The 27,712-nt window shown below is 45.9% G+C and overlaps 2 protein-coding genes across 18 annotated transcripts in view; one reads left to right on the forward strand and one right to left on the reverse strand.

Annotated features, from left to right (window-relative positions):
• Positions 1 to 27,712, forward strand: part of RALGPS1 (Ral GEF with PH domain and SH3 binding motif 1) — a 353,198-nt gene that overhangs the window by 194,892 nt on the left and 130,594 nt on the right. The gene's annotated exons all lie outside the window — the stretch shown is intronic.
• The window catches only part of ANGPTL2 (angiopoietin like 2), a 39,519-nt gene continuing 12,521 nt past the window's right edge, over positions 715 to 27,712 (reverse strand). For both annotated transcript variants that reach the window (XM_007528839.3, XM_060200204.1), the window contains exons 2-5: positions 24,557 to 25,422; positions 6,300 to 6,493; positions 4,460 to 4,730; positions 715 to 2,441 (exon numbers count right to left, since the gene is read on the reverse strand). In XM_007528839.3, coding sequence (XP_007528901.1) covers positions 2,242 to 2,441; positions 4,460 to 4,730; positions 6,300 to 6,493; positions 24,557 to 25,373 — 1,482 coding nt within the window. In that variant the 5' untranslated portion in view covers positions 25,374 to 25,422 and the 3' untranslated portion in view covers positions 715 to 2,241. The remainder of the gene's footprint in view (positions 2,442 to 4,459; positions 4,731 to 6,299; positions 6,494 to 24,556; positions 25,423 to 27,712) is intronic.

The following is a 27,712-nucleotide window of genomic DNA, read 5'->3' on the forward strand; positions in this document are numbered from 1 at the left end:
GAGCGGTGGATTCACAGTGCAGGCACCGAGCCCAGCAATAACCCTGGAGGAAAAAAAAAAAAAAAGAAATTGGTATTTAATGGTTGTGTTTTGTTTCTAAAAGGCAGACAATTCAGGGGTTCTTGATGTTTTGTTTTTAAAGGGCAGATAATTTGGGGTTTCTCAAGTCATATACATTAGTCTTATCCTAAATAGTTTTGGGGCTTTCCATCCTGCTAGATTCCTTTCTATAAGTGTGTTTGGCAGGAAGATGATCATGGTAGCTGGAGTGCAAATCAGATTGGACTGAGAAGAAGGCATAAATAAGGCTCTTAGTTGAGGGAAGAGAAGACAAATGCCATCTCTAACTTAGAGACTAGGGCTTGTGTGGACAGATGGCCTGAATTGGGTGAGAGGAGAAAAAAGTCTTTGTTTTTTGACCTGAGCAATTGAGTAGGTGGTACCATTTGGTGAAATGAGACCAGACTTAGGTGCAAGGAAAGAGTTTCACATGTTAACTTCACTACTAAGAGATGTTTCCTGGCCATCTGGGGCCTGTCCAGATGAAAGAACATGGAGCTCCAGAGCTATGGTGGGGTTCCTAAGAGCATGGAATCCAAAGTCAGGGAGAGAGTACTAGAAAGGATTCTGTAATGTGTCCCTGGTATTAAATCTCTTAAGCAATTCTGCTATATGAGGTTCCAGGAAGACATTGTGAAACAATAACGCAGTAAGTGTAGATATACCCAAATAGCACTGATGGCTTTTATTGCAGATTTGTGTCATTACAAGGATAATCTGGGAATACATTTAAAAAAAAAAACCCTCCCTTTTATGTACATAAAACATGCTACATGGTACACATGGTGAGAATGCTGAGGTAATAGGCACATACCCAGACATGGACAGTACCAGATCATCCAACATCTAGCCCACCTTGACCCCACACCCCAAGGGAGGGTCTCACCTTCTTAACTAAGCTCTTGACAATAGTCCCAGCAGTACTGAGTCTTGACACCTTGTGGGCAACAGGACCCAGACAGCTTCCACACGAAAATGCATCAGTCAAGGGAACCAGTGGTCCCTGGTTATTCAGAGACTCACAAGAGGTGTGGCTGTTTCTCATCTTATGGCACCTTTTCTCCAGGGGATGCAGTTTGGGGATGAGATGTGGACTCTAGTTGGCCTGAGATCTCTGGACCTTTGATCAATAGCCATTTGGAGGCCCTAATAACCAAATGACTTCTCTTTAATTTTCGTATCTCCTGGGAAAGATAGGTTTTTATTTCTGTGAAAGATAAAATGACATGTAGGCAGAAGTTTGAAGAGAAACTACAAAACTGTGAAACACGTTATCTGTGTGGCCAGTTTTTAGCTTTAGGGCCTGTCCTTCCCTTTCCTGATGAGAAACCTAGAGCCCAGGCTGTTTCCTACACAGACGCTGAGTAGTCCTGCCTGGAAAGAAAGATAGTACAACAAAGGTAAGAGTAAGCAGGCAAGGTGCCTCAAACCGTGTGACTGAATGGATCGCTGAATGAGTAGGTCCTGGGTGGGAGAAAAGTCCTGAGAATGGGGAGAAGTAGAGGAATGGAAAGAGGGAGTATTTTGAAATCAGGTCAGATATCCAAAGGGACTGTTACATGAGGAAGTTGGGAGCCCCTGTATAAGAGAATAGGTTTGTAGACACTACTGGAAGAATCCAGGCACTTGGGTAGCAAGAATTATTCTTTGAACTGGACCTACGTAAGGCAGTGATCTGGTCTTAAACTCAAGTAACACATGAATTTAAAAAAATGCTTTTTTTCTTTGGAGTAAAGCTGTCAGTACCAGCTTGAATGTCTGAAATATATGTGTGTCCAGGTATATGCGGCAAACCTGTATATGCATGTAGATATATTGCATATGGTATATATCTAAATGCATATAGGCATGGCCATCACTTAAGTGCCCAGGGTAGGCTCATACACCTGTCTATTGTGAATGTTTTTGCAGTTGTGTTTTTATTGAAGGACGTAACTAACTTGAAGAAAGACATGTTTTAGTCCTGTCCTGTCTAGAAACACAAGGGGCTGTCTGGTGTGAAGAAAAGGAGCAGAGACAGAGAATACAGTATCGATTCGGTTCCATTATCTGTGACTTGGGAAACCAAATCCGGCATCCCAGCCTCTACACGAACTAGTGAGGAGTTGTTCTTTGTGCTGGGGTCAGTATGGTCAGGGCAGGCTCGTGGCAATGGTCACAAGAGGTCAGGAGGGGAGCTGATTAGTGGAAGGTGTTGGGGTTGGGCCGGATCATCATCACCACTTTCTTGAGTGAATAGGAGCCTCCTCGGAACTCAGCCCAGTAGACTCCATCCTGGTAGCGGCTCCGATAATGGCCCCCACGGTACCAGACACCATTGAGGTTGGAGTGGGCACAGGCGTTATACCACCAGCCTCCCTTCTGGTAATGGGCACAGTTCCCTGCAGGAGAGTAGAGAGTGAAAACGTGTTAGTTAGAAGATGGTTTTATCTATGTCCACCCCTTGTTCCAAGAATTCAGTAGGCCCTTTTCTTAGGGATATTTGGAAAAAGAATGCTTGAAGGGGGACTGGACTTCAGGCCTGCTCAGATCTGTAGCTTTTGGCTCAGGCTTCTGACTAATGGTCAATGTGATCTTGGGCAAGTGACAACCCTGCCAAGCCACCATAGTCTCAGTGTAATAGAGGATAAGCATTCTACTTCCTGCATAGGACTACTGTGGGATTTGGATGAGAGTAGTGACTAGGCATTTAACCCAGGACTTGGAGCAGAGGTAGCTGGGGGACAATTCCATTCCACAGGTCTGAACAGAAATCAGAAACAGGAGGGCTGGGTGGTGGCACCCTTGGTTAAGTGCACATAGTGCCAAGTGCAAGGCCCCACGTTTGAGCTCCTCCACATCCCATCTGCAGGGGAAACACTTTACCAGTGGTGAAGCAAGTCTCCAGGTATCTATCTTTCTTTCTCTCCCTCTCAGTCTCCCCACTCCTCTCAATTTCATTCTGTCCTATCAAAATAGAAGGAAAAAAAAAAAAGAGGAAAAAATGGCTGCCAAGAGTGGTAGATTCTTATTGATAACCTTGGAGGCAATGATAAGAAGAAGAAGGAGAAGTAGTAACCCTCTGGTGTTGTTGGGAGGTTGGCTGCTGTGGGAACCTGGAGGGAGCACCACCTCTCAGTATGTGGGCAGCAGAGCTTATCTGGAGTGCAGGTAGTCCTGGGAACAATCCTTAGAGGGCAAGAGAATGGTATCAGACCAGGACTAAATGAGCAGTGGGGACAGGTTTCCCTGGAGAACCAGCAGACTTAGGTGTCAGGCCATGAAAAGTATTAACTAACCTATGGAAGGGCTGCTGTTTGGACTCAGGTGTGGACTGTATTTGTGCTTATAATTTGCTGTGTTCTCTCATGCTTTTCATTTAAATAGTGACCTGGATTGTTGGCATATAACCTTAGAAAAATCACTTCCTTACTGGGGGCCAGGTGGTGGGTGGTGAAGCAGGGCTGCAGGTGTCTCTCTGTCTCTCCTTCTCTATCACCCACTTCCTTCTCAATTCCTGGCTATCTTTATCCCATAAATAAATAAAGATAATAATTTAAAAAAAAAGAAAAGAAAAATCACTTCCTCTCCTGTAGCTGGTTTCCTCTCTATAGCTTCTGTAGAGCCCTGCATTGGCAGTGCAGATGAGCCCCAGCAGCCAGTGGTTTGAGTTGTGACTTTCTGACTTTACAATGATGCAAAAAATGCTACACATGTATTTGCACTGGTGGTATGACTCTCTTGTGAGCTGGACAGTGGCAGAGAGCCACAGCTCCCAGTCAGAATATTTAATTTATAAGTTGAATATTCTATAGTATGTTCACCTTGCAGTGGGTTTTTGGGGACAGTAGTCACGGAAGATCTGTACAAGCTAATACATGTAACCACAGAGAATCTACTTGGACAGCACATCAGGTCCGTTCTCTCTATCCTTTGCACTCCCCTGTGAGTCTGGTATCATTCTGATTGCCAGATGTGGGAGCTGAGGCAGAGTTTAAGCAGCATACTCAACAACACCTGACTGGAGGTGACGTGGAATGTTTGGCCCAGAGATCCTGGGGATGTGCACCTTAACACTAGCCTGCAGGCAGGAAGGCAATATAGTGATTTAAATGCACAGCCCAGCCTAACAACCATCCTGATGCAGAGTGGCCCCTGAGTTTGTGATTTGCATGCCCTTTCCTTTCTTTCCAGTTTTGTAGGTGTCATCTGACTCATCTTTGCAAAGGAGGTCTGTAGGTAATGGACATAGGAGTGAACCTTCAGGACCTTTGGGGTTGACAGCAGGCTTAGGCAGCCAGAGTCTGGGACCATCCCATTCTCAGGCTATGGAACCAACCGGGAGCCCTGGATCTGCTAGGCCTCTCTTCCCCCTAACTCCTTATTGCCCCCAGCCCCAGTATGACTCCACTGGTCTTACCTGTGTACACATCATGGTCTCTGTCCAGGGTGGTGAACTGCTTGCCATTGTGCCAGGTGAAGGAGTCGCCGGCATTGCCATGGTAGCGTCCCAGGCGCAGCTTATAGTACTCACTCTCGGGCTCCAGGCGGAAGCTGGCATACTCTGCAAAGACTTTGCGGCCAGACCAGTCCTCCATGGTCACAAGCAGTTTATAGTTGCCTTGGTTGGTTAACCAGTAAATGTTCTCCAGACCCAGCCAGTATTCTCCATCGATGTTCCCAAATCCTTGCTGGGGAGAATATAGGAGAATTAGTGAGAAGTCGGAAGGACTCTTTTCTTGGATGCTCAGCCCCATACAGGAAGATCTAGAAATGGGTAAATATAAGACAGGCCTGGATTCAGATCCCCTCTGTGACTTAAGGAGTCACTTCACCTTTCTGCTCCAAACTAGGCATTATGTAAACCCTAGGTTTCCCCTGTAATCAGGGGGCTATGGTACTGCTCCGTGGGGTTGCTATAGGGACACGTGTGACATGGCAAAAGGAGAGCCCAGCACTCAGTAGACATAACACAGGCATCCCTCACCTTTGAACTTCAGTTTTCTTCTCTGGTAATGGTCTGTGTGGGAGCCCTTCATAAGATGGTGGGAGCTGAGACAATTACTCCATCCACTCATGCAGAACCCTCCTAGGTCTAAATTCCAGTGATTTTGTTTTGGTTATGTTAACATGTTGTTTTGGAAGTCATCAGCTGAGTGACAGCCTCTGAAGTCTTGTAAGTGGGTGAACTTATTAATAATAACAACTATAGCTAGTAATAGCCATGTTGGATTTGCACTGCTGTCAGAGCTTAGCATAGGTTATTTATGAATCTTCATGCCAATTCTAAAAGTTGGAAAGATCATTAGTCTCTCTGTAGACTAAGGCTTAGAGAGGCCCAGGGTCACACTGAACCTGAGGGTGAACCAAGATTTGAACCCAGAATGTAATCATTGCTGCTGTGCTCTGGCTCTCTAAGTGAGGGGCAGAGAAGCGAGCAAAGACACAGGCCAGTCAGTGGAGGGCAGCTGTGGCAGGAAGTGGGAGAGCTCATATGCCACCGTCATGGCCATGGTTGTTTGTAAGCTTAGGTGTCAGTGGCCTAAGCTTCCCTCACCTGTCTGCCTCTGCCTGGCTGTGAAACACTGAGCAAGTTGCTCTACTTCTTTGTGTGCAAATGGGGTTCAGTGTAGCATCTCCCTGCACAGGAGGAAGCCTGTGGCAGCACTCAGAGGACTAGGGTGCTCCTGCCATCTGTATTCATCCCTCCCACCACCTCTTCGTTTAGAACGGCTGAACCCCTGCAACCTTCCCTACTGCAGGATGAGTGTTCTCTCTGGAAACGAGTCCAGAGAAGGAACCTGGAACTGGGGCCCTCAAAAGGACTGCCTCAGTTCCCCTGCAACTGCCCGCTTGGGAGATTTCTCCCAGGGCTGTGAGCCTGAGGACTCGCTGCTTCTGGGCTTTGAAAACAGACCTTCTCCCTTGGAAGCCCCAGCTGGGAGTAGGATGCTCCCCACCACCAGCACGCCTGTCCATGGAGAGTTTGTGGTCTGAACTCCTCACCCTTTCTTACAGCAGTTTTGAGTGGCAACTGGGGCAATGGCTGTAGGCCCTTCCCGTCTCTGGTGGGTTTGCAGTAACAGCCTCAGTGCCCTTCTTCTAGCAGCTGTTTACTGTTTGGAGCTCATGGGCCCTGAGAGGTGAGTCCCTTCCCCTTACTGCAGGGTGAGGAGGTGAAAGAGACCTCTCTTGGCCCTGGCAGGCCTCCTGTACTGGGCCAGGCAGTATAGGGGCAGCACAGGTTCTACTGTACTCACCTTGTATGTCTCCCAGTTCCTGAAGAAGTTGACAGAGCCATCCAGGCGCCTCTGGATGACGGTCCAGCCCCCAGGGTCATGTCTCTGGTCACACCACACCTGCATGAGACGGTTGGTGCTGTCTGGCTTCACCAGGTAGATGGAGCTGGTATCATGGCCATCTTCTAGAGCCTGCAGGCAGTCTCTCCAGGGGCCTAAGGACACAGACATGCATGGTCACAGACCTCCGTGTCACCTGTCACCAACCCATTGAGTAACCTTCACCCATGCCTGGCTGCACCCTGAGTAGACAACCTTTGCAGGGCTCCAGCAGGGAGACAGGACATACATGATATAAAAACAAGACCTGGGGGAAGCAGTGTGTCTGAACTCCAAGCCCACTTTCACCCTGACTCCCTCATTCTGTGATTTGTGCAGGCTTCTGTACCAGTCATCCATTTATGTGGTTTATGGAAGGGAAGTCATGTTTACCTTATTTGAAATAATAAGGACTGTTGGGGTTATGTGTGTGGTTACTGGATTTTCTTTGAGTTGATTATTATTTGCATGAAGAAATGTGTGCTGATGAAATGCCACAGAATTAATCAGCATTGTGCAGGTTCTGGTGGCTTCCTGTCACTGAAACAAGTGTTTTTGCTTTCCCCAAATACTGTGGGCTGATGCCATCTCAGTTCTGACTCTGAACTTGCCTTTTCAGTGACAAAGCTCACTTACAGTTGCCACAATTTTTTAAAAACTAAATGAACTTCCATAGAGTCACAGGGGAGGGGGGCAGCAATGCCTACAATTATGGCTCTTTAGCTAGGGTTTCTGGATATTTCCGGGCTCCATATATTGGCCTTCACATGCCTTTTGGAGAATAAAATTATCTTTCAGATCAATCTGTGTATTTTCCAAAGGAAACTCACTGAAGACCAGAAGCTCTGAGCATACATTCTGAAACTGGTGTCCTATACATATATGTGCTGGTCCATGAACTTCAAACACCCTGTCTAGGGTTTTGCCCAAACCCTGCTTCTCTTCGGAAACAGACCCAATAGGTCATATGATTTTCAGTGAGTTCTCCTGAAAAATCCCAGGAAAGTTAGTCTCTCTGATAGTCTGATTGGGGTCTTTCACCACCTCACCTCCTATCTGTGACAGTTTTCTGTGTTCATGTGCCAGTCACATTAGTAAGAAGGTACAAACTTGTGTCGCCAAGGTCCGAATGAGGTGGGTCTTTCCTTACTGATCTGAAGGACCTTTAGAAAGAAGGTTTTCAAGCTCTATCCACTAAGCTCTGTATCTGAAAAATAAATTGGTGCCAGGAGATAGCTACCTGGCTGCTCAACACTTATGCCATGTGCAAGGACCAGGGTTCAGGCTCCTAGTCACCACATGAGGGCATCATGCAAAGGAGAAGCTTCATGAGTGGTGAAGCAGTGCTGTGGTGTCTCTCTGTCTTTCACCCTTTATCTAAAATATAGTCTGCTGGGAGTGGTAGAATCATTCAGGCACAAAACTCAATTAAAAAAAAAAAACTGAGAGCCAGGCTGCAGCGCAGCGGGTTAAGCGCACATGGCGTAAGGCGCAAGGACCGGAGTAAGGATCCCGGTTCAAGCCCCCGGCTCCCCACCTGCAGGGGAGTCACTTCACAGGCGGTGAAGCAGGTCTGCTGGTGTCTGTCTCTCTCTCTCTCTCTCTCTCTCTGTCTTCCCCTCCTCTCTTCATTTCTCTCTGTCCTGTCCAACAACGATGACATCAATAATAACTACAACAATAAAGCAACAAAGACAACAAAAGGGAATAAATAAATAAATATAAAAAAACTTAAAAAAAAAACTGTTAAGCAATCAAGCAGATAGGAAGTTTATACCCTGTGGTAAGAAATGCTATAAAGATTCTTGGTCCATACTCCCAGAGGGATAAAGTATAGAGAAACTTCTGAGGAGGGAGGGGAGGGGATATGGAACTCTGGTGGTGGGAATTTAATTGTATGTAATTGTACCCCTCTTATCCCACAATCCTGTCAATCATTATTAAATCACTAATTATAAAAAAAAAACTCCCAATAAAGAAATTATATAAAAAAAATCTGGTGGAAATAAATAAATGTAGTAAGACAAAATTATCAAATAAGACAAACACTGTGCTTTAGCTTCTCAAAATCATTTCCAAACCAAGAGTGGTTGACATCCAGAATGCTAAGAAAATTCCTACTTGTTCCTTTTTGTTAATTTGCATTTTTATTTAACTATGTTGTGAGTGCTAACCCTGGCAGGTATGTAGGACAGCAAAAGGCTAGGGCAGGATGGAGGCTGCTCTGAAGCTAAGCAAGGGAGGAGCAGACCACTGGCCTTGTCAGCTCAGTTGCCGTCCTTTCTCTCTGTAGGAGTAAGAGAAGCTTTGGGAGCTGCTGGACTTAGCTTTTCTTGTGCGAATCAAACTTCTCAGTTTTCTTCCTGGCTGGTGGTTGAATTTAACTGGTCTACACTTGATGGCTAAAGAGGAAAAGTTGGGGACTTTTGGTCTTTATTAGCCAGCTCAGGTGAGATGTCTGAGGCCCTGCAGCTATATTTGAGAATCTCCGCCTGGAACCTGGTGGGAAGGAAGAAGCTGTGGTGTTCTATCCTCACAGCCCTATAAGCACTGAGAAGAAAGGCTGCGACAGAGCTTACTGCTGACAGTTAACAGATGTAGGGAGTGGGGGTTCTCCATGAGTCCTGCAGGGAGGAGTTCCTCCTTTACCTGCTATTAAGCCCTCCCAATGCCCTCCCCAAGAAATAGGACAAACTCCACACACCCACCTGCCTATGTGACATAGGCAGCTGCTTCTTTCTTTGTCTTGTGCCTCTTCTGTCCTGGGAAAGGGGAGACCAGGCCTCCAGAAAGGGCATTCATAAAGGAGAAAGAGGTTTTGGTTGTGTTTGGCCTACAGCCCCAGGGACTGAGGCAGAAAATGGGGGTCTGTCCCTGACAGCTGCAGCAGAACACACAACAGGCGTAGGAGGCCTCCCAGCTCTTGATCAAGTCAGAAACAAAGGAGAGGCCATTTGATGTGAATGCTGGTGAGGAAAATCCAGCAAAAGCCTGCAGAATAGCACCTACTGAAAATAAGCAGCCAGAACAGTCTCGGGGCTCCCATAGAGTTCTCAGACAGAAAGGCTAGTTTTGAAGAAGGTGCCACACGGGGAGAGGCTTCTGAGGCTATAGGGAGAGAGTGGAAGGTCAACCTCATAGCTCCTAACCTTAGCTACTGTGTTCCAGCTCTGCCTTTGACATTTTTTTAGAGCGTCATGTTTATTTATTTGTGTGCTGAGGATCAAACCAAGGACCTTGGACATACAAAGCATGTGCTCTACCTCTGAGCTGCATCTTGACCCCCAGAAGGTCAAAAAACATTTTAAGTGTTTTGAGCTCACTGATCCCTTTAGGAATTGGGGAAACACTTAATTCTATTGAGAAAAATGCAAATGCACACAATTTTGCTTACACTGTCAGAAGGTAAGCAGATCCTCAAACTCCCAGCTCTGGACACCTAACTCTCAGTGTCCCCACTAGAATAGTAACAAACGGTAGCAAACATGTAACAAGCATTTATGAAGTGCCCCATCCATGTACTTATACACTCGAGCCTAAGCATTACAGCATGACTATTTTCCATGTCAAGAAACCAAAACACAGGGACAGTAGGAAATACCTCTAGGCTCTGTGGCTGGATAGTGGCAGAACTAGGTATGAACCCAAGTAGTGTGGGTGGTTCAGAGCCCACACTGTCATGCTCTCTTCTTTTCTGACATTTTCTTCCTGACATTACTGTGTCTCATTCTTCAGCTTTGCCAGTCAGCCAGGTCAAAAAAAGATTTATACTTCTCTGTCAAACTGTTAGAGCTCTTTATAAAAGACCTTTTATAAAACTCATTTGTTGTTCTTCTCTGCCCACCTTTTGGTAGCCTCTGCCCAAACAAGTATGCTTGTGTCTTTTATGATGTATAAGTTTTTCTTTCTTATTTTAAAGGCAAATTAGGCAGTTCTTTCCTGTAAGGCATTTAGAAATGGTACGCTTTCTAAAAGCAGGGAATAGGTATGAAATTGTGTAGCAGTGCTTATTAGGCTTTCTGCTGTTACAAAAACTTCTCCACATGTCTCTGTACTTTGCACTTCGCGTGACACTCAGGACCTGCTAGCTTCCATCAAGAACCACATTTCCAAGTAATTTTCCCTCAGGATACTTTTGAAGAACTCCAACAACTCTGCATTCAAACACATTCTCTTTTCTTCTTACTCTTGAGGCAAAGGTCAGAAATATAAATGATGGATGAAACTAGCCAGAAAAATACCTAGAGGGAGTCGGGCGGTAGCACAGTGGGTTAAGCGCACGTGGTGCAAAATGCAAGGACTGACGTAAGGATCCCAGTTCGAGCCCCCGGCTCCCCACCTGCAGGGGAGTTGCTTCACAGGTGGTGAAGCAGGTCTGCAGGTGTCCTTTCTCCCTCCTTCTCTGTCTTCCCCTCCTCTCTCCATTTCTCTCTGTCCTATCTAACAACTATAACAACAACAATAACTACAACAATAATGAAAAACAAGGTCAACAAAAGGGAAAATAAATATAAAAAAATTTTTAAATACCTAGAATTGAAAAATTGGCAACAATAAATGATCAAGTAGCAGCAGTAAGATGATCGTTTAGCTGTTAAAATGTCTGAGTCAGAACAGCCTACGGTGGTAAGAAATCTGTTGCATAGAAATAATGCCGAGTGGAAGGCTAGAGAGGTATCTTCATTTAAGCAATCTAGGGAGAGGAGAAGTGTCAGACTTTGAACAATCTAGGGAGAAAGTGAGGGCTGGGGACAGCAACCTAACTTGGAGTCAAGAACTCTAAGTTCAAATGTTGGCGGCTTCGCCTCCTTAGAGCTTGATTTGGGACAGATTTGCATTGAGCCTCAGTTTCTGAGAACAGGGGAAAGGACCTTCTCTTTCTGGAGGTCTCTTGGACACAGAAGCACCCAGCCAGCCTACAGGTACCCTGCAAAGGTTCTCTGTCTCTCTCTTTTGGTACATGAAAAACTGATGGTTCTCCCCCACCCCCACCTCTTCCACACACAAGTCAGTCCTTGTATTTGCTTTTTGAATTGCCAAGACTAATTGTAAGATTACTTACTAATAGATGATTTCCACAAAGACATATTTTTAAATTTCATAACTTCAGTGGTGAGAGTCATAAAGATGTATTGAAGCGAAGGACGGAAATCTTTTTTTTTCCTCAGGGAAACTGCGTGTGCAGTGTGCAGTGGGTAGAGCTCTCCCTCTGGAGCAATGTGAAGTGCCTAGGCACTGTTTCACTTGGCACTCCTTCTGAAAGGCCAGCCCTGCCTGGAGATCCAGGCCAACATTAACTCCACAGCACTAATGCTCTGAGTAGAGTCAGCATCCTGATCAACTCTATAAAGAGCTGTAGCCAGGACTTTCCATGTAGAGGGAAGTGTAGCCGCCATGACAGGACTGAGGATGCCTGGGTTCCCAGACAAACAACCCAGGGTGTGGAATGCACACAGGACCTGAAGAGAAGGGATACTGGCAATGAAAACAAAGTACGAGGGTCATGGACCCCAAGCCCTACTGTGGAACCTGGTAAGCAGTGGTGATCATTAGGTTTGGATGCTTAAGTCTTCTGACTGCTTTCTTTGTCTTCTGCTGCTGGTGGTGGTAGTATGTGTGTGTGGGGGGAGGTGGTTTTATTATTATTACTATGATATTATTATCTCTGGGGCTCAGTGCTGGCACTGTGAATCCACTGCTCCTGTGGCCATTTTTTTCAATTTTTATTGGATACAATAGAGAGAAATTGAGAGAGGGAGAGAGATGGAGATCCACCTGCAGACCTGCTTCACCGATTGTGAAGCGACTCCCCTGCAGGTGGGGAGCCAGCGGCTTAAACTGGGATCCTTGCATGGGTCTTTTTGCTTCATACTATGTGCACTTTACTAGGTGTGCCACCGACTAGCCCCCCATGATGTTATTATTTTAAATGGAGATGAGGAGAGAGAGACCAAAAGAGACCACATCACCAAAGCTTCCTTCAGTGCAGTGGGGGCTGGGCTCGAACATAGGTTGCAAACATGGCAAAATGCACTGTCCTAGTGAGCTATTTCATTGGCCCATCTCTGAGGTTCTTCACAGATGGATCAAGCATACAAAGAACAGTCTCGTAAGAAGCCAGGCCCTGCTAAAATAGCCGATCTAGTGCTCCCTGAGCCCCAGCAGAGAAATAGACTCATCAGTTGCATGAACTTTCAATGCATTTGCCAACTGGAGATGTGAATTTAGGGGTATCTATGCCAACTGGCATAGATATCTGAAACTAAGAGCAGTGGTTGGGGTCTGTACGGGCAGGGTGGTGCCTCATCTCCTGAGGACAAGAACAGAGTTCTTCCTGGACTAGATCATGAGCTGGACTAGGCCACAGCTGGTCAACTGACAGGCTCTTTACGCCAGGCCCAAATTTCAGGACATGGCCACCTGAGGTTACACAGAAGACCCTGTGGCCTATAGGAAATGGTATGAGAATTTTTTTAGTCCACAATCGGACACAGGTGAAGAGGCTTGCATGACATCACTGAGTCACGTTACTTTTGCATGAGAACCATATGCTGTTTTCATTTATCCTTTCTGATGGTCTGCCGCTCCCTGAAACATTCTCTTTAGCAGGAGAGACTTGACTAGTGGTTGAACTGAGTTTGGAGTTTCCTACCTCCGTCAATCTATCCGAGTGCCAGGACACCTGGACAACCTGTGGGTTCCACCTTAGCCAGGTCAGGAGTCAGCGGGCATCTTGCATAAAGGCAGGAGGGACGATACCCAGGGGTTGGGGGAGAGCAGCTGTATGTACAGCTCAGCTCTTATTTGCCCAGAAGGCTTAGGAAAATAATGTTTTGGTTAGGAATATGGACTATATTCTGCCAGTCACTTCTGCTTGAACCAGAGTACAAAGCAATAACCTAAACACAGGAACAACTGGGACATCCCCAAAGGCATATCAGGTTCCTGCAGGGCCTCAGAGTTGACATTAAGAGTATCATTTCTGCTCCTTCTGGGGAAGGGGTCCAAATGCTCATGCCTACTGTTGAGATTGCTTTAGTCCTCACACGATGGGCATGGTGCCTGGAGCCAATGAGCTTTTCAGGTGTTTATGCAAGTGTTTGAAGCCTTAAAAAAATTATTGACCCTAAAATATGAAAAGAAAACTATAAAATCAGAATTTATAAGTACATAATTACATTTCTACAAAGTGTAACATCTTGTCAAGTTCATTAATTATTAAAGTTAGTCTTATAAAACTGTTACTGCTTTTGAAAATAATTTGTTAGATTTTTCTCACTTCCCAAGAATTCCTGAACATACCTGATATTTACTGAGAAATTAGAGCCAACCATAAATTAATCATGTTACTCTTGGCCAGATAATTTCCAAAGAAATATTAAAATCTCTTTAGATTTTTACAGTAAAATCATAGTGCATGCACTGAGGGTATATTTCAATGCACTAGGTGCACTCTGATTCCTTCCCAGTTTAAGGTATCTGAGGCCCTGTAAAGAGTGGGAAAGGATTCTGTTTCTGTTTGATCTCAAGATAAACAGGCATTGTGGTATTGCTGTTCAAAGAATATTCTGTAGCACTGTGCCCACTCCTGAGTTTCTGTCAGTATCCTTGAACAGGAGGAAAAACAGGGACTTTAAGATAATTTCTAAAACAGGGAATTGAGGAGATAGCTTAATGGTTAAGCAAAGACTTTCATGCCGGAAGCACCAGAAGTCCCAGATTCAATCCCTAGCACCACCATAAGCCAGAGCTGAGCAGTGCTCTGGCAGTTAATAAATTAAAGAAAAGCGAGAGCCAGGTATTGGTGCACCTGGTTGAGTGCGTACATTGCCACGCGCAAGAAGGACCTGGGTTGCTCACAACCCTCTCCTGCAAGGGGGAAGCTTCATGAGTGGTGGAAATAGTGCTTGCAGGTGTTTCTCTTTTTCTCTCCCTCTCAATCTTCCCTTTCCCCTCTTGACTGCTCTCTTTATTCAACAAAGTAAAAATACATTAAAAAAGTGATGAGAGGGCCAGCTAAATAGTTCATTTGGATAGTGTGTTGCTCTGACATGTGCATGACCTAGGCTCAAGCCTGGCCTCTACTGCGTTAAAGGAAGCTTTGCTGCTGTGGTCTTTACCTCCCTGCCTTTCTGTCTCTATCTAAAATGGGAAGGAAGAGAGAGAGACAGACAGGAAGAGTGGGGAGGGAGAGAGAGAAAGGCAAGAGAGAAAAAGGAAAGGAAGGCAAGAAGGCTAGGTAGTTCCTAGCCTTCACTACAGAGGTGAGCAACTCACTGCAGCCTTGTGGTTGGTGGAAGGGAAACCTGGGGGCATCTGGTTGCAGTGGTCAGTGGTACCTAAGACTGAGTGGGTGATTGAAGTTACTGACAAAGAAGTGGCGAGTGCACGGAGATTTCCCAGGGACAGGAATGCTGATAACTAGGAACCTCTCTGTTCAGAAATAGTACTGTTCTACATATAATTCATAGGATTCCTTCTCAGACTCGTGACTGTGATCCAGATACTAGACAGGGATTGTTGCTGCATTGTGCCAAGGTTCTAGCCCTTTTCAGGAAAGGAAATCATCTCAAGGACTTTTCCTTGGAGGACCTCTTTTTTATTAGTCACTTTTTGATTTCCCTCAAATGTTCAGAAAGTTCTACTTATTATCTGCTCTAGAATGTTACTGGGGTGTGACTGCTAGCCAATTTATATGAAATTTCCAGTATTCAGACCTCCTCTCGTTCCAATAATAGGACGTGGCCAGCCAAGCCTGATCTCGATTTCTTGATGACTGCTGTCAGTGGCTCTCAGTACATCTGCAAGATCATCAGCTTGCTTGCCCCTTCCCCCTCCACTACCTCCTCCAGGAAGTCTAACCCAAGCCCAGAAGCACTGCTTAATCCCTCTTGAGGTTACCTCTTAAATATTAATGACTCCTACTCTGCCACATGTGCTTAACCCGCTGTGCTACTGCTTGACTCCCAATGACTCCTACTATGTACCTAACACTTTTAGCCTGCTAGGTGCTTTACATGTGTTTATTCTTTTAAAAAGATAAATCATTTCTTTAAAAAAATATTAAATAACTTTATGTAAATAATTTTATTTTTATTTACTTTTTGTGCCAGTAGGGTTATCATTGGAGCTTGCTTGGTGCCTGCAGGATGACTCCAACATTCCATGTTTTTCCCCTTTCTGATAGAGACAGAGAGGATAGGGAGAGGAAAGAGTGAGACACCTGCAGCATTGCTCCACCACTCTTGAGCCTTCCTCCATGCAGGTAGAGCCAGAGGCCTGAAGCTGGGTCCTTGTGAATGGTATTATGTGCACTCAACCAGGTGTGTTCCAGCCCAGCCCCATTCTCTTTCGTTCTTAGGAGTTCCTACAACAGTGAGGAGACGGAGACTCAAATCACACAACTAGAAACTGAAGCATCTGCAATTAGAATCCAGCTCTGCCTTCTGAGTCTTGATCCTTTATACTATGTTGAACTGTGATTGTCACACCATATTTGGATTTTGGGGGCCTCTGGCTTCTTTGACTCGGATGCAGTGAGTGTGCATTGCTCTTCCCAATGTGTCATGAAGAACCAGTCAGTGCCCCACACATGCTTACCTCCAGTTCCTGTCTGCTCATTGTCATCCTCAGTCTGTTCTTTCCAGTTTGATAGCCAATATCAGCATCCAGACCAAATCATGAGAGAGGAAACCTATTCCATGGGGATGTAGGTGTTATCTATACCTTATATCTGGGTTAGTGCTAGATGATTGGATCCTTGTACTTTAAAGTCTATGCACTTTAGAATACCAAAGTACATAGACTTTTTGATGTTACTCTAGACATAACACCTAAGATACCTTAATTTCAACATACAGAATTAAAAATATATGTTACTTAAATTTGACATCTTAGCAAACTTCTGTTTGTATATATGGAAGCTTTAACTTAAATTGGTATATTAAAATATTAAGAGGGAATTACTTGAGACTCGGACCGTAGCGCAGTGGGTTAAGTGCACATGGTGCGAAGCACAGGGACCAGCATAAGGATCCCAGTTCGAGCCCCCAGCACCCCACCTGCAGGGGAGTCGTTTCACAGGTGGTGAAGCAGGTCTGCAGGTGTCTTTCTCTCCCCCTCTGTCTTCCCCTCCTCTCTCCATTTTTATCTGTCCTATCTAACAATGACAACATCAGTAACAAAAACTACAACAACAATAAAAAACAACAAAGGCAACAAAAGGGAAAATAAATAAATAAATTATATATATATATGAGGGAGTTACTTAAGGATGACATAAAGCCACTCTAGCTAGTGTATTGTTATTGGCTCATCTTGAGGCAGAGAACCAGGCTCCTTAGGCATAATTTCAACATGCTGTTATTTCATAGTGGTCATGTGCAGCTGAAAGTTGAGGACACACTGTGGCGGGAATTATAGAAGGGATGGTCTAGGGTCCCTAGAGCAGTCTTGGTGCCAGTGAAGGCAGCTGAGAGTACCTCGCCTCACTTTCACTGCAGTGTGCTGTCCATTACAATCAAGAGACCCAGCCAACTTACAGTGTTAGTCACTGTAGTGTAATACTAACTAAGTTCTGCCTTCTTTATATTTTTTATTTTTTCTTTTTACTTTTTTTTTTCTGGACAAGCAGCTCAGAGTTCCAATACCATCTCTTGCACAGGATTCATCACAGCAATCCATTTGTGTGCCTAAGGAGCTTGCCACAGAAGCTTGAACTCCAAGATTTTTCTAGATTATTTTCAGTTTGCCAGATGCCAGACTGTTGGGATTTCCAGGCCACAAGATACCAGATCATCACTTTTAACACTAACAAGCTGATAGTTTATCTCCCTGGGGTTGTAAATAGCCTGGGCTTTGAGCTGACTGACTTCCTTGGAAATGCCTGAGGAGTAAGAACAGAGTTTGTTGTCAAACTCAAAAGGCTCTTTGTGGCTAACTCCCAAAGGAGGAGGAGAAAACAGAAAGCAAAGCTGGAAGGAAGGAAGATGACCCACCTCCAACTCAAGTGGCTTGTTTATGAAGAAGCTCACAAAGAATTCTCTCAGAAGTACACTGGATTGCGTAGTTCACTATGAATTTGGGAACTTTACTGAATTCAATGATAACATTTTAGAAATAAGACAGCACAGTCCAGTGAAAACAGCACAAACTCCAGGAAAAGGTTCTTGTGAGCTCAGCCTCTGTGACCCTGCTAGCCCAAATGATTTCAGTCTCCTCACCATCCTCACAGCCCCCAAATGTTTCTCTACTCTCCAGTGCTTCAGAGCTAGAGCTGGTCAGCACCTGGGACCAACAGCTAGATTGACATTGCTTGACCTCTACAAGAAGGGAAGCTACAGGGCTGGAGTATATTGCATAATGGTTGTTAGATACTCTTATGCCAGAGGCTCCAAAGTCCCAGCTTCAGTCCCCCACATACCACCATAAAGTCAGAGCTGATTAGTGCTCTGGTCAAAAAAAAAAAAAAAGGGGGGGGGAGCTACACTGAGTTTATTCTCAATTTTAAAATATAACCTGTGCCAGGAGACCAGGACCTAGTGTGCTTACTTCCTGCCACATAAAGGGAAATAAAATGTCAGGGAGAAAAAAAAACATCCAGGAAAATTGGAGCTGCCCATGCCTCCCTGGCCCGAAACCATCTGTTATGAGGGATGGGTGGTTTCTGTGTATTGCTAGGAAGCTGTGTAATTGCCACCTCATGTGGACCCAAGAGCATATCATGTTTGTTCATTTGTATATTGTCTTAACATATTTAAAGACATAGGGACTATGTCTGTTGAGTTGCTGAGTCAACAACTCCAAAAAATTTCCTAGATTTTCTGAAAATTATAAAGCAAATTTATCTGAAGCTTTAGTTGGACTCACTTATTAGAGAGCAGGTTAATGTTATGTTTTCCATGGCATAATTCAGTTCTAGACACTATAGTATGATCCTGACTTGATTCTGCCTTTTTTTTTTTCCCTTCAGCATCTCAGACTTATTATGTAGACTCTACTATATAAATCCATGACCACAAACTATTTGTGTCAATAGGGAGCTGGCCACAGAGGTTTGTTTGGTTGGTTCCTCATAGGCCTGTGAGAGGGAAGCAGCACGGTATTGATAAGTTGACAGTGTCAGTGCCTTGCATTATTAGAATTATGAGAATTCTTGAAGCTGGAACATACAATAACAAGAGAAGGCCAGGTCCCAGAAAGCTTGAACTTGAGACCATGTCAAGTATTTATTTATTTATTATTTATTTACACCTCCAGGGTTATCGCTGGGGCTCGGTGTCTGCACTATGAATCCACTGCTCCTGTGGTGATTTTTTTCGATTTTTTTGGATAGGACAAAGAAATTAAGAGGGAAGGGGAAGATAGGGAGAAAGATAGACACCTACAGACCTGTTTCACCGCTTGCACAAATCCTTATGCTTCATACTATGTGTGCTTAACCCAGTGCACCACTGTCCAGCCCCCTGTTTGTTTATTTTGCATCATAGAAATGCTCAAGTTGGGAGTCAGGCGGTAGCGCAGTGGATTAGGCACAGGTGGCACAAAGCGCAAGGACTGGCATAAGGATCCCGGTTCGAGACCTCAGCTCTCCACCTGCAGGGGAGTCGCTTCACAGGTGGTGAAGCAGGACTGCAGGTGTCTATCTTTCCTCCTCTCTGTCTTCCCCTCCTCTCTCCATTTCTCTCTGTCCTATCCAACAACAATGACATCAGTAACAACAACAACAACTACAACAATAAAAAATTGAGAAAAAAAAGAAATGCTCAACTCTGGTTTGTGGTGCAAGGGACTGAACCTCAGACCTCAGAGCCTCAGGCATGAGGGTCTTTTAGTATAGCAATTACATTATCTCTCCCAAGCCAAGTATTTATAGAATGGCTTTCTTTCATACCAGCTCCCTTTTCAGTGGAAATGCATGCTATGCTAGAGTGGCAAAGACAGACAGGTTTGAGCCTTGACTGAGCAGTTTACTCACTGGGTAATATTGAGCATGCCAATTAGTCTCTCTGAATCTCAGTATCCTAGAGACTACAAGTCCAGGGACTGAACTTTTTTTTTTCTTAGCTGGGCTTCTTACATGTGAAATTTCACTATCAGGCCACTTTTTTTCTGTTGAGATAATGAGACAGAGAAAGGGAGGGAGAGACACTGTTAACACCTAACCTGCAATATCTAACCACCCCGTGTCATGGCATTCCCATATGGTGCCACTTGAACCTAAGCAGCACATGGCAAAGAACTATCTCTCCAACTCCCAGGGACATTGCCTTGACTGCCTCTGATATGCTCTGGGCTAAGAAGGTGGGGCTGCCGTAGCTGAGAGGTCCCTAACAAGCACTTATATTTTATGATTATATGTCCCCTTATTTATCCACTGAGAAGCAAACTGAGTTGATTTTTATTCTATCTCTCAAGGGAGAAAACTAGAAGTGCCTGCTCCTCTTGGTTGATCGACTTGTTTCAGATTGGGTTTTGCTGTGATAGTGCTGACATTGCTTTTTCAAAACTCCTCTGCTTCTAGCCTCGAGGATGAGTGCCATGGCAGGAGGGTGGGCATGTGCATGACTTTGCCTGGTTAAGCTACAGATTAGGGTTCCGGATGTCCCAGAAGCACAGTAAGGGAAGTGAGGTCATAACAGAGACTCCATCCTGTGCTTCCTCTTGCCTCCCAGAGAGTGCCCCCTGAGGCCCAGCTCTTCAGTGGACTGGAGTAACAGGTAGGGGTGCCTGTGTGCTCAGAACACAAAGGTAGAGAAGGAGCACTGAGGATACAGGATATATGAGACAGAAAGCATAGAGAGGCAGGGAAGAAGGCAGCAGCCGGACCCCTAGGAGAGAGGGCCTCAGGTGGGTGTTTGGCTCAGGCCTCATAATAAGCATCATCCTAACAAATATCTCCAGGACTGACTAGACCCAAGACAGGGCAAAACCCAAATGAGCCAGGAGCTGCCTATGTCTCCCCTTCAGTCTCTTGCAGTTTCAGATATGCAGCCTTGGCTTCCTGGGTTCCCTAGGGGCAGGGTGTGCTGTGGACTGAGCTGCCCAGAGGATGAGGAAAAAAAAGCTGTGGCTCGGGAGTCAGGTGGTAGTGCAGTGGCGTGAGGATCCCGGTTCGAGCCCCCGGCTCCCCACCTGCAGGTCCGCAGGTGTCTATCTTTCTCTCCCCCTCTGTCTTCCCCTCCTCTCTCCTTTTCTGTCTGTCCTATCCAACAATGATGACATCAACAATAATAACAACTACAACAACAATAGAAACAACAAGGGCAACAAAAAGGAAATAAATTTAAAAAAAAAATGCTATGGCTCTAGGGCTGCGGAATGTAAGATGTCTAAAGCTGCCAAGGCTTGAGTGCAAAGGTGTTCAGTTGCAAAGGTGTTCCTGGCAAGTGATGTCCCCAGGAACAAAGAATCTGTTGGGCAAGAGCACAGAGGAAAGTTTTGTCTTCCAGAGCCAGAACGTGTCCCAAAGCTCTCAGAACAGGCCTGATAAGAACTCTCTACTGACTAACTGAGACAGACCTCCTTTCCACTCCCAGCTTAGCCCAGCTCCAGTGCTCAGATACCTTGCTGCAGCTCATTCTGCCCACTCAGCTTCCTCTGCCCGTGCTCCCCCCTGGCTGGTGACACCTGTGCAAGACTTAGTGGTGAGTTAAGTTACAAAGAATCTGTTACTAATGATCAGTGCCAGCATTTGAGAGGGCTTCGTCCCACTTTTAAAGGTAACTGATACTGCATTCAAGTTATCTCCATTAATAAAATCACTGCCTCTCCCTCCATGCAGGTATGTTTTATAAGTGGGAAAGAGAAAGTTTGGGTGTGGCAGGAGCCTTGGATTGCACACATCCCATGCTGGACTGTGAGTAGGAAGAAGCAGGCAGCTGAACCATGTGACATGCCAGGAGTAGGGCCAGGCCCTTAGGGTTGTGCAGACTCGCTTTCACCAGGGAAGGGCTCACTAGCACATTGATTTCTCAACTCCCAGGTCCACCAGGTGGACCCCTATGGAAACCTCGGGATACAACACAAGAATCCCCTCCTCTGTTCAACATTTTTTGTTCTCTGTAGGCCAAGTCAGCCTACCTTTGTAGGTAGACTGCAGACACAGTGTTACTTATGGTATTACCACAATGACCACACAGCCCATGGTTCTCATTGCACCCTGATTGCAGGCACTTTGTTACATTGGTCCCATAAATTCTCACAAGGTCTTGGAGATTTTGACCTTGTTAGATGCTCCCTTTCAGAGAATTCCTTTGTCAGGCTTAATGTGTTAATTCTAGGAGGTAGAACTGACGGGCTAAGGGTATATCCCAGTGCATTCATACACATGCCACTTCTCCCTGGCTGAGTTATTAGAAGTCAGGGCCCATAGTTTTCATCTGCTCTCCATCCGCCTGTAACTAGCAGTCATAGCTCAGCTATTGGTTGCTATGCCACATGGCATAATATCACATGTCTGATTGCACCGAGTTTCTACAACCCTGGACCATTATGATTCTTGTTCCCATTTTAGAGGGAAAAAAATTGAGGCTTAGAGGAATTAATTTTGTCCCTGAGCAATAAGCTAGCAAATGATAGAGCCTGGTTGCAATCCTGGGTCTTTATTCCTACAGTGTGCATCTGCTAGCTTAGTTCAAGCTCAGGAAAGTCTTATTTTTGTTTTGTTTTGTTTGCCACTAAGGTTATTCCTGGGGCTTGGTGCCGTGCCCACTGCTCTGGTGGACATTTATTTTTTCTTTCGTTTGCTAAGACAGAGAGAAATTGAGAGAGGAGGGAGAGATAAAGAGACTTGCAGACCTGCCCTCCTGCTTGTTAAGCACCCCCTGCAGGTAGGGACCACAAGCTTGAATCCAGGTCCTCCCACATGGTGACGTGCACTCTGCTGTTTGTACCACCACCTGGCCTTGGTCTTGAAATTGTTGAGACTGAAATTGGATGCTTAGAAGAGATCCAATGGATAACCACTGCCATTGGTCAAGCTCACTTGAGGATTATAGTAATACTCATCTGATTCTTACAGTACTGCCCATGAGCACATTTCATTCTCTAGATATTTTTTTAAAATATTTATTTATTCCCTTTTGTTGCCCTTGTTGTCATCATTATTATTATTATTGATGTCATTGTTGCTGTTGGATAGGACAGAGAGAAATGGATAGAGGAGGGGAAGACACAGAAGGGGAGAGAAAGATAGACACCTGCAGACCTGCTTCACAGCCTGTGAAGCGACTCCCCTGCAGGTTCGAGCCGGGAGCTCGAACAGGGATCCTTACTCTGGTCCTTGTGCTTTGCGCCACCTGCGCTTAACCCGCTGCGTTGCTGCCTGACTCCCTCTCTAGATATTTTATCAAGACTTATTAACATAAGCTGCTCCCGTTAGGGAACTTCTAACTTAAAAACATGTGTATGGGCAATGGTTATTAGCTATAGAATGCCAGATCTATCAATTAAAAAGGTCTCTTTTAGGGGCTAGGAGGTAGGTAGCACAGTGGGTTAAGCTCACATGGTGCAAAGCGCAAGGACCGGCATAAGGATCCTGGTTCGAGCCCCTGGCTCCCACCTACAGGGGAGTCACTTCACAAGTGGTGAGGCAGGTCTGCAGGTGTCAATCTTTCTCTCCTCCTCTGTCTTCCCCTCCTCTCTTGATTTCTCTCTGTCCTATCCAACAACAGCAACAGCTATAACAACAACAATAATAACAATCACAAGGGCAACAAAACGGGAAAAATAGCCTCCAGGAGCAGTAGATTCATAGTGCTGGCACTGAGCCCCAGTGATAACTCTGGAAGCAAAAAATAAAGTAAAATAAAATGTCTTTTTCAATTTCTTTGTTTTAAGATTAAGAAATAAAGACCAAAGGAAGTTACTACAGATCCAGGATTACACTACATACAGCATTTGCAGCATTTCACATTTTCCTCTGGTGGGCACTATCTTAACCTGTACCTACCCTAACTGATAGATAAGAAAATTGAAGCTCTCAGGTACAAAGTGACTTGCCTAGAAACTATTTTAATCCAGGCCATGCAGTACTAGAGCATTGTCCTCAACCCGCATAGCCAGAGGGGGTCTTCCTGTGAGGTGCTTTGGGGTGATGCTCTGCCCTGCACCCACTAGCTCCCTCCATGCTGCTCTCATCTTTGCCCAGCCCACTCATCTGCATGCAGGCTCAGTCCCTCTCTGGAATTAGCAAGAAGCTGTTCTTTGCAGTTCTGGTGATTATCTGCATAGTAGTAGAAAAGTTAAACAGGATATTTTCAGATACGCGTATCTCCTTGCTGATACAACAAAGTGTACCAAAGTCACTGACATAGAGTAGATAATATGGTTAGTTTTTGCTAAGACAAATCTGATCCTCAAAAAGACTACCCAGGAAAGTTCACAGGGTCCTAGATGGATGAGAGGCTGAGCTTTAGGGAATTGACATGTCTCACACACCCCCCCCCCCCCCCGCCCCACACACACACACAGGGTGAGGATTCTCAGGGTCCCAGAACACAGAGGAGTCAGTCTGAGAATTCTAGTACTAATAGCAAGTTACTTGACCTCTTATGAAACCCATCCACATGTTGCCACAAGGGTTGACGATGTCATATAGAACAAAGTGCTCAGAGCCATCCAGCAACCTCATTCTTCCCCTATTAAAGTATCCTGAAAATTACCATATGGAATCATCATGAAAAATTCTAGACAGCATCGGACTTTAGGAAATATGTGGGCTTTGGAATGCGCTTCTCCCATCTCCCTGTCTCTCCAGTGCTATCATGCTTTTGATAACATTTTCTATTCCTCTGACCTACTGCTTTTTGGGGTGAGCATTTACCAAATGCTAGTTCTGTCCCAGCCACAGCACCGAAGCTTACAGGACTTACAACCTCTTTGCCAGTACTCAAGAGCATTGGTGCAGAGTCCAGAAACCTCCTCGAGTCCTTTCCTTCCAGAAGCCAGAGACCATTTATTCTCTTCTGAGATGGGCTCCCTTTCTTCTTGGTTCTACCTTTGCACATCCACTAGGGAACGTGGCCCCCTCTGATTCCAGTTGACCTCAGGGATTGCTGGGGGATTGTGCAGGTCTACTGGCCCAACTTGCTGTGGCTTTCCCCTCAGTTATGCATCCAAGGGAAGCCTTGGCACCTCGCTTTGAGGCCCAGGTGGAATGAACTCCCGGAAGAACTTACCTGACGGCTTGTCTGTGGAAGATGGGAGGCTGGTGAGAGTGGGCATGGTGGGCAGAGGGGGAGGCAGCACCTTCAGGTTCTGGTCACTCTGGATCTCGTTGGTGGAGATCTGGTTGATGATGCGGTTGTAGGGGGGCGGTTGATAGACCCGGGGTGGGGTGGCAGGGGGTGGCTGGGGCATGGGCCTGACGGTGGGCACCCGCTGGCAGTGCTCCTCCAGTTGGGCTATGATCTCTGATTGGTTGTGGGCCAGCGTGGCCAGGTGCTGATACTTGTGCTCCAGGTCCTTATATTTGCTGGCCAGCTGCAGCATGTCTGCCGTCTGGTTGAGGATCCTGTTCTCCAGCTGCGAGAGCTCCAGTGCATTGTCGCGCTTGCGGATGATCTCGTGCAGGAGCTGCATGTAGAGCTGTGTGACCCGTGAGTTCATGTTGCGGCTCTCCTTGCGCAGCAGCTTCACCTCGCTCACGATGCCACCGTCCACCTCCACCAACTGCTGCAGCGTCTCTATCTGCCGCTTCTGCTTGAGCAGCTCGCTGTTGAGCAGCTCCAGCTCCTGCTTGTGCACCCGGTTCTCCAGGAGCACCTCGGGCTCCTTGGAGTTGACGCAGATGGCGCCCGTGACCCGCTGCTGGGGTACAATGAAGGTGTAGGTGCACTTGTCCGGGGACTCCCCAGCCCGCTTGTACCTGTTCAGGTAGATGAACTCTCCTGGTGAGCCCTCCTCGGTGCCTTCCAAACCCTCCTTCTGGCCTGAAGCTGCTCCCATGGCAGCCAGCAGTCCCAGCCACCAGCACGTCATGCACAGCCGCCTCATGGTCCTTGTGAAATGATGATTATTCTTTACAAACAGAACCTCTGAAAACCTGGAATTAAAGAGAGGGGGAGACTAAGTAATGGTGTGACCTGTGCTGCAGGTGAACTCAACTCAACAACTTTAGGAGACAACCCTCTGAAATCAACAGGAGACAAACTGGCCTCAGCTGAGGTAGAAAGGAAAAGGCAGATCTGAAAGCCAAAAGCCAAGGCTGTGAGCTCCTGGAGCAGTTTCGGTGCTCACAGCCTCTCATTAACCTAAAATCTGAGAACCACGTAGAGGCAGCTGGGAGGCGGGGAGGTGAGGAAAGGAAGGGACACGGGTCACCTGATGTCCTTTCTCTTCTTCAGACTCCTCAGACTGTTGTCTTACCCTTGTAACCCTTGTCACGGTTGTGATGAATCTGGATTCTATTTTCTTTTTTCTTACTTATTTATCATTGGATAGAGACAGAGAGAAATTAAGAGGGAAGCAGGAGATAGAAAGGGAGAGAAACAGAGATACCTGCATCCCTGCTTCACCACTTATGAAGCTTTTCCCCCTACAAGTGGGGACCAGGAACTTGAACCTGGGTTCTTGCGCACTGTAATGTGAGCACTTAACCAGGTGCGCCACCGCCTGGTCCCTATTTTCTCTCCTTTGCTAGACTCAATGCTCCATGAGGGCGGGCACTGTATCCGATTCGATTGCGAATTCCCAGGATGCTTCACTAAGCAAGTTTTCAGGAAGTGTTTGTTGAATGAATGAATTGCTAGACATAGTGTGGAATGCATTCAGTTTGTAGTGAACAACGTCAATGAAAGGATGTGTCCAATCACGTGGCTTTAGTCTGTCTGTAAGCCAAGCAGAACAGGCCAAACAGGAACAAACATCTGAGCTCTGCTAAATACAAATATTTGCAACAGCTCGTAACTACATGATCCTACTCATTGCAACATGATTAAGCCAGTGGTGGCAGAAAACAGACATGTTTCTGGATTTGTTTCTTATTTTTAGACATTCTTTCCCTCACCGGATTTCCATTGAATATCTGGTGTGCCAGGCAGCATCTGGCTGCTAGAGATACAGCTGCAAGCAGGACAGAGCCAGTCCTCCCCTCAGGGGGCTTACCCCTCATTACACAGCCCCTAAGTACCGTGAAGCTGAAGTAGTACTTGCTATGAGAGCATATATGAGGAACTGACCTTATCAGAGGTCAGGGGAGCTTCCCTGAGAAAGTGACCTGTATGCTGACCCTTGAGCCATGAGTAGGAGTTAATTAGGCCCAGAGGGAAGGGGCGGACATGCACAGATCCCTCCCCTCGCCTACTCAAGAACATTGCTACATCAGTTCTCCCCATCTCCCCTACACGAGCACATTCTTTCTACAATTGTCCTGCAAGTGTGCTGTTATTTCTCGCAAAGAAACCCTCTCTTGACCTCACATCCCTCTTTCCAGCTACCGTTTAATTTCTCTGCTCCCCCTCTTCAACAACATCCTCCAAAGAATTGCCTATGCTTGGTTTCCAGAAAGTCCCTTTCTTCCTGTTCTCTTTCGAACCCACTCCCCTCATGTGCTCTGGGCAAGTCTCCACTGACTTCCACTTGCCAGACCCAATGGCCAGTCCTTAGTTCTCATCAGTACTTTGCCTCTCAACATTGTAGGACACAGCTGATCACTTCCTTCTTGGATTTCCTTACCAGTTGCACCGTCTCAATCTCCCATACTGGTTTGCTTGTTCCTGTCTGGGGAGGGGTTGGTTTGTGGGAGGGCTGCAGTTCAATCCTCAGGCCTCTTCTTTACCTTGGTGACCTTGTCCGTCTTACCACTTTGATTATCCTCAAGCTCTAATAACTCCCACATTTAATTCTCAAGCTTGAACCTGTCACCTGCTCATATCCACCACTCCCAGAATAAATTTTTTCCAGATAGGTGAGAGACAGAGAGGAAGTTGACCCTCCCCACCCCCGACTCTAAACTCAGACTGCCTCTTTAACAATTCTGCTTGACTACTAGGCATTTTATTTTATTTTTTATATTTATTTTATTTATTTTTTCCCTTTTGTTGCCCTTGTTGTTTTATTGTTGTAGTTATTATTGTTGTTGTTATTGTTGGATAGGACAGAGAGAAATGGAGAGAGGGAGGGGAAGACAGAGAGGAGGAGAGAAAGATAGACACCTGCAGACCTGCTTCACCGCATGTGAAGCGACTCCCCTGCAGGTGGGGAGCCGGGGTTCAAACCGGGATCCTTATGCCGGTCTTTGTGCTTTGCGCCACCTGCGCTTAGCCCGCTGTACTACAGCCCGACTCCCTTACTAGGCATTTTAAACGTGACTTATCAAGAAATGAACTTTTGTT

Source organism: Erinaceus europaeus, chromosome 10 (genome assembly GCF_950295315.1).
Source record: "Erinaceus europaeus chromosome 10, mEriEur2.1, whole genome shotgun sequence".
In the NCBI taxonomy this organism is placed as follows: domain Eukaryota; kingdom Metazoa; phylum Chordata; class Mammalia; order Eulipotyphla; family Erinaceidae; genus Erinaceus; species Erinaceus europaeus.